Genomic DNA, 7,514 nt, shown 5'->3' with positions numbered 1-7,514 from the left:
TTTTACCTGTTTGAGTAAACATACAAGCTGATCTACGACCGATAACGAGGAACTTGTAGTTCCCATGGGTAACACAAAAGCTTTGTAGTGCTACCTACTTTCAGTTTTGTCCCATGGTCCCTACTTGTCCCCAATACGTTCTGCTTCCTCACTGGCCAGCCTTTTGGAACGATCTCCTCAGGTTGTCCTCTCTTTCTTGGTATCAGTGAGACCTCCAAAATGATGACGCCTGGGCCGCCAGTGTGTGAATATCGGGCATAGGTCTGTGGGATTGACAGAAAACACGTACACAGATCACCCGTTTTCAGAGAGTGCCACCGAGGCTTTACTGAGATCTCCTTCTATACCAGAGACAAAAGCCGTGGAAAAACAACAAAGCAGGTGAAAGTCCCCAACCAGGTAATAGGAGAACAGCAACAATCTGTGTCGTGGAAAGTCCCAGCACCAAAACAGGGGCATAAACAATTTTCTTAATGAAAAGCAGGCTGAAGGGCTCAGTGAGGGAGAAGGTGCCATGGAAAGTCCCAGGCCCAGATCCCAGGGCTGGCAGGCAGCACCACCTCAGATCCTTGGAATGAACTTTGTCAGACTTGCTGGGAGGACTCCTGGGTTCTCCAGCCCCCGACCAACACTCACATGTCTCACCCAGAGCTGCTCAAGGAGCAGAAGGAAAGGGGCTGTGGGTGGGTTCCAGGTACCAATGAGAGGCAACATGCAAGGACCACACTGCAGTGTTGCCAGTCAGGAAGCAACGGGCTGTCCTCAATTTTACCTCTGAACTCTGTTACTGTCATCTCCATCTCTGTAGGCTGTCCTTTGCTTGAGTCGCCATGCTGGAGTCCTGCGCAGTGTCAGCACCCACAGACAAGGTGTCTTACAAGACAGGGACAATGGTGGGGCCATTGCAACCTACTACATCTCAGTTAGCCCAGGAGGAACTACATCACACAACATGGGGGAGAAACTGAGGGTCCACTGGATGGGGTTCACAGTCCATCCCACAAGGGTCAAACTGATCTCAAAATTAGCAATCAGTGAGCTGTGGGTACCAAGGGAGTAGGGAGCTCACAGAAAGGAGCAAGCAGAGACTTTCCAGAGAAATAACATGTGCAGGATGGGGAGATGGGGGCATAGTCAGCAGCCAGAGAGGAGAGGCAGGTGTGTCATGTGGAGCTCTGTCTGCAAAGGTCAGGAGTCTGAATGCTCTCATGGATCAGGACCACCCAGGGGGTGGCAGAGGTTTATGCACCTCCCGCAGTGCCCTAGAATGCTCAGAAGTCCACGGCCCAGCCAGACACTCAGCTGGGGCTGTGGGTCCTCTAACTGACAAGGACCTACAGGCTGGGTGGGTGGCCTTCTTCTCTGGTGACCACCCTGCCTGCCTCCTTCTAAGCTCCCTCCACCTTTCCAGGACTGGGCTCTGCCTCCCATTCCCTACCTCTGGTGTTCAGCCTGTTCTCACTACTGCACCAAGTGTTTGGTGTCAGGCAGACATCTCATAGTTACAGAACCCCCCCTCCAGAAATCAGACCACACCCCTTCCACCTGTATTTCTCAGTAGAGATGATAAAGTTTGCTACACTGTGCCTGGTCATTTGCCATCCCCATCCCTGGCAGCATGGACCATGCCCAGCCCCTTAGTACCTAGATCCAAGGGTCAACATTGTGATGGCATGGTGGAGATTGGTTCAACTTGACTATGTCTGGAATGAACAAAAAACATAAGGGAGAGGGTGCATCTGTAACTTTTTTCCTTCTTAATTTAGTCATTTAGTTAGGAGGCCCTTTAAATTCAGATCTCCTGGTGGGAGAACCTTTAATTCAGGTCACCATCCCGAGTGGGCAGGAGGACTGACTCCTCCAGAAAAATCTCCCCTTAGGGGTTGGGGATTTAGCTCAGTGGTAGGCACTTGCCTAGCAAACAAGGCCCTAGGTTCGGTCTCAGCTCTGGAAAAAAAAAAAAAAAAAAAAAAAAACTCACCCATAGTCCTGAATCAGGAGAGACCCAAAAGTCTCTATGAAGATCTGCCACCTCTTCATCTTACCTCACAAAAAATATTTGTATTTCAGACAGGCAAACTAAAAATGTCCAAGAGAAACCAATAAAGCAAACAACCAGATCTCCTCAACCTTAAGTCAAACGCACGCGCTCCTTTTCTCCCAGCTGCACCTTTTTATTATAAAACCTTTAAAACTCCACTTAAAAGCTGGCCATTGCAATAGTGAAAAGCACAGTACAGGTAAGAACACTGGCCATTGCAATGATGAAATGCCAGTACAGTTAAGACCCCTGTGTAAAAACCCCACCTCCCCACCCATCTTGGCACAAACAGATCTGGAACATGGCATCCTGGTCAAAGCTTTCACAAGCAAGGCTGTCCTGATGTTGGAGTTATGTGCCAAGGGGCATCTGAACAATGGTTCGGACAGCCTCTCCTTAAATGTACTGCCTCCGGGACCACCAAAGTTTTGCAGACCTCTGGCCAAAGCTCTGGCTAAAAGAGAAAAAGACTGGTCAGGCACACTTTTTGCAGAGGTGACTTTTTCCAGGAAAGATTCTGGACTTGTGCCCATATCAAGTCCCTCTGAAAGGGGCTTATTAAGCACAGGCTGCCATGCCTTGCCTCTCTATTTTCTGCTTCTGTGGTGATGGAGAAGGTACCTGAAGTAGGTAAAAAATTTTTTACCCAGTTGCCTGGGTGACCTTGAAGTTTCTGGTCCCCAGACTCACAGCTAACATGGACAATCAGGAGAACCCGTGATGGGCTGGGAAATGATTTGGGGAATCCATTCCTCTAGAAGCCCCTACCTAGGGACTCAATTGCACACCTGCAAGCAGACTAGCTCTTACCCATCTGAGTCAAATGCACCTTCCCCAGCTGCACCTTGCTCGTCTTCCTGTGAAACCAGAACCCCCACCTAGGGTGTTAGATTGGTGGTAGTTCAAATTCTCTGCCCTGGGCCTCGGCAGATACCACAGCTAACTAAAGGAACACAAGTAGTGAGGAAAACCCACCTTTTGGACACCCCCATCCCTGAAATAAAAAACCCTGTACCAGGGTACATGACGCCACAATTTACCTCGATTTCGTTTGATCCGGAGATTGCAAGCTAGCGCCACAAGCACAAACATTGTTAAATTCCTAAAATCTTCCGATCCGTAAATGTGCAGGATAATGGCATCTAGGAAAGTTTCGATTCTGATATAAACATTGTAGGCTTCTGAAAGTCCATTCAGTAATTTCATGCTCCAACCTGGGAAGTGGAAAGGATGCTTAGCCAGTGGCAACAGCAGCAATCCCCACGAAGAAAGGAGTTAAGATAAGAGCAGCAATCATCGGCCTTGAAGGAAAAGGGGGACTCGTGTAGGGTCCACCTAGACTAAGCTGATGTCTTGTCTACCTTTCTAAGAGAAGCTGCATTACAGACCCTCTAGGGGTTTGGTAGCAATTACCAGACCATGTTCAACCAGCTTACCAAACAATCCTTGGAAGACCCACTGCTCCAGGTGCACAGTCAGAGAAGTCAGAAGGTCAAGGAAAGGCGGAATATCATCAAAGTGCCCATAACATAGCTGAAATTGAAACAACATTCTTCTCCTACAAAAAGTGTCAGAAGATTCTGTTTGGCCTACCTTCATGTAAATGCTGCCTTCTGTCTGTTTTCTTGTCTCTCCACCCTCCTAAGGCCCACCCTAAGGTCCCCTTAGAATACCCCTAAGGTCCCAGGTTCCCCGGCCCATTAGTCAGTGCTCCATTTCTTCTCTTTCAGTCATTTGTGTTCATTCCTGTCCACTAAGATCCATACAATGACTCAAGGCTCCAGAGCGTGGACATTGGCAGGGGGCATTTGCCGATGAACTAGCCATGTAGTGCTCTCTCTGACCAAGGGTACCCACATGTCAAAGAAGATTCTAAGTCAAGGGAAGGCTACTGTCAATGAGCCCCACACATCGTCTGAGGGACTCTCTTGTCCCAAACCATGAAACCACTTGCCATCTCTCTCTGCCTCCATTGTGCCCTGCCCTTGCAGCCTCAACAACTACACCTAACCAGCAGGGTCTTACATTGTAGACTCCCGGTCCTCTTCAGGCATTTCGATACTCATTGTCTGAAATCAAGACTTTCTAGGAGGAACACGGTGACCCCCAAACCCTGAGAAAAAGGAGCCTGAACTTGGGCTCAAGGTCTGAGTAGAAATGAATGCAAGATTCTCTCTCCTAGGGGATTCTAAACTCCTTAAGACAGCAGACACCTGGAGGCAGCCAGTCCTCTTGCTCACAGGTGGCTCTCCCCCTGGCCATCTTTTCTTAGCCCAGCCCACTCAGCCGGCCCTCCTTCTGTGCCCATACTGTTCCGATCTTGTGTCTTCCCACTCACTGCTACCCTTGTCTCTCTTGTGTCACAGACCACACATGCTTATGGTTGGTAGTCATTCAGAGCATTATAGGGTCTACAAGGGGTGGGGAGCCAGGCTCAAGCCTGATGCTTTTCAAATCCCCTACCCTGTAGAGCTGTTCCAGACTCCCAGCTCACTAGTGTGCCCTAAGGGGGTGGGTACATTAGCACACCTGTGACTGCCTGTATTACACTCAAGAGCCTGAGATACTAATGCTGAGGATATTGCAGCCCCTGACATGGGACTGTGGATTCTGGCGACACCATCTGAAAAAAGCTGATTTGATTCTGACAGAATTCTTCAGAGCTAAGCAATCAGTGAGGTGGTCTGCAGAATCCTGTCTTGGACACAGTCCTGTTTGACCAATTCATGTGTGATCTTGGGCGAAGTGCAAGAAACATCTTGCATTTCTGTCTCAAAACCCCATGGTCGGGTGTTTGGGGGAACTGAACTGGTGCTCAGGACCCAGGAAGACGTTCGGAGGCTCTGGGATGCACCTACTTGAACCTGAGAATGTGGCAGATTCTGTTCCTCAGGTGCTGGTAGGAAACTTTGGAAGTCACATTGCCTGGTGCCAGGTGGGCACCTCTGTCTTTACTTGTTTGTGAGATCCAACACACATTTGGTCCCAGAATTGGACTGTAAGTTTCCCACATAGCTCAGAGGATCCTTGAGTACCTTCTCTTCCTCTTTGGTTATTTAAACCATGCCTAGCAACACAGTTCTCTGCCAGGAAAGTACAAAGCCTCCCCACAGTGTTCCCTAACTAAGTACTTTTGACTTGACCCTGGCCGTGTGTATCCCCAGACACAAATCCTTTGGGGCTCAACAACCCAGAAAGCTTCCGAATCAGGCCGAGGTTTTTCCTGGTGAGCTCAGAAGAACTTCCCTAGGATCTCTATCTAACTCCTCACTGCCCTGTCTACAAGGCTTTTAAAACTTGTCCTTTCACCCTGAATAAAAAAATCATTACCAGGCAAGTATTCTATCACTGAGCTATGTCCCCTGTCCTACCTGTACTTTAAAAGACATACCATTTGTAAAACAATGTAGTGCTTTGAATATCTTGGCCATAGGGGTGACATTACGGGGATGTGTGGCCTTGTTAGAAGTGTGTCAGTGTGGGTTGGGGAATTTGAGGTCCTATGTTTAGCCTCTGCCCAGTCCTCTCCTGGTTGCCTTTGGATCAAGATACTGAACTCTCAACTCTTCCAGCACCCCGTGCCTGCCTGGATACTGCCATGCTTCCTACCGTTGATGAACATGGACTGAACCTCTGAACCTGTAAGCCATCCCCAATTAAGCGTCCTTGGTAAGGTTGCTTTGGTCATGGTGTCTCTTCAAGCAATGGAAACCGGAGACAATTTCCTTAGTATTGAAACATCTCTTCTGAATTAGTCAGGATGTTCTGATGATTGATGTGTGTGTGTGTGTGTGTGTGTGTGTGTGTGTGTGTGTGTGTCTGTGTCTGTGTGTGTGTGTTTGTGTTTAAAGGAGATTTAATAGACTGGCTCACTGTATGTGGTCTGGGTATTCCAACAATGATTGTCTCAGAGGCCAAGAATCCAGTAGAAGTTCAGTCCACAAGTCTGGATATGTTAACAATCCCAGTCTGGCACTGGAAGCCTGGAGAATCCTTAGAAAGTCACTTGTCTTCAGTTTGTGTTGGAATCCAAGTAGAGTTGAATCTTAATAGCAGTCAAGGGATACCACAGCAACAGAGCAGATGAACTTGTCAGCAAAGAATGATGGAAAGCAGGCAAAAAGCAAAGTTTCCTTCTCAATTTCTTCTCTCTAGGCTGTTACTGACACAGGTGTCATCCACATTTAGGGTGGGTCTTCCTTCAAAGAATCCTGTCAAGGAAGGGGGCTGGAGATGCGTTCCTGTCTTAAAAACTGGACACTTTTTCAAAGGATGCAGATTTGATTCCCAGCATCCATGGTGGTTCATAATCTGTGACTCCAGTTCTAGAGGATCCAATACCCTATTCTGGCCTCCATGGGCACCAGACACACATGAAGAAAGACATACATGTGCATGCAAAACAGTCATACATATAAAATAAATATTAAGAAGAAAACCCCATGCCTTTTTCTCACAGGAGTCCCTCACAGGAGTGCTCAGCAGTGCCTGGTTTAGTTGACTCAGGGTGCAGCCAAGTTGACAGCCAAGACCAGCTTCAGGCCCACCTGGAGGAGGGTAGCTTCAGTACTCAGGGCTGAAATTTCACAAGACTCCTCAGTTTCTCAAGGTGACTCAGGTCTGTCAAGCAGTGCTGGGAGGAGGGGGCCTGATGGCTCTGACTGTGTCCAGGTGAAAGCTCCTGAACCTGAGATGCAACATTCTCCACACCACCATGCAGGCTGGTGTAGCTAAGACTCACTTAGAAGCTGTATCGTCACCATCCTAATACAAACCCCACCAATACAAACATCAGTTCACCAACTAGTTGCAAGGAATTTTTTGTCTTCAATGCCCAAACTGGGAATTGGAGAGTCAAGTGTCATGCACATTACACAGAAATTAAAATATATAGTTACCAGCTGTGTATTAACTGTTTCTCCTCAAGCCCTTGCTGATTTTTCATGGGAAGACTTTTGACACTCTCATGAATGAAAGTGCATTTCTTTTTCTGTTTTCCCCTTGCATGTATTAATTTATATTTTTAAATTAGTACTAAATATGATTTTGTGGCATTTTTATAGCTTTATATCCTGGAGTTTCTTCATTTATATTGTTCGTAGTGGTTTATGAAGATCTGGGGAGTGGCAATGCCTGCGCCACCACTGTGTGAATATCGGGCGTAGGTCTGAAAGAGAACACATACACGGGTCACCCGTTTTCAGAGAGTGCCACCAAGGCTTTACTGAGATCTTTTTTTTTTTAAGATTTATTTTATTTTATTTTATGTGGGTACACTATTGCTGTCTTCAAGACACACCAGAGGGGCATCAGATCTCATTACAGATGTTTGTGAGCCACCATGTGGTTCCTGGGAATTGAACTCAGAACCTCTGGAAGAGCAGACAGTGCTCTTAACTGCTGAGCCATCTCGCCAGCCCTACTGAGATCTTCTTATACACCAGAGGCAAAAGCCATGGAAAAACAACAAAGC

General features: G+C 47.5%; 1 protein-coding gene across 1 annotated transcript in view; it reads right to left on the bottom strand.

Moving 5' to 3' along the window:
* The window catches only part of Wdr72 (WD repeat domain 72), a 179,033-nt gene that overhangs the window by 18,272 nt on the left and 153,247 nt on the right, over positions 1–7,514 (bottom strand). Inside the window, exon 18 of the mRNA XM_032911486.1 lies at positions 3,082–3,255. Within this exon, the coding sequence (XP_032767377.1) occupies positions 3,082–3,255 (174 nt within the window). The remainder of the gene's footprint in view (positions 1–3,081; positions 3,256–7,514) is intronic.

Source organism: Rattus rattus, chromosome 8, assembly GCF_011064425.1.
Source record: "Rattus rattus isolate New Zealand chromosome 8, Rrattus_CSIRO_v1, whole genome shotgun sequence".
In the NCBI taxonomy this organism is placed as follows: Eukaryota; Metazoa; Chordata; class Mammalia; order Rodentia; family Muridae; genus Rattus; species Rattus rattus.
Note: the sequence above shows the minus strand (reverse complement) of the source record. Positions and strands in the feature narration are given on the sequence as shown.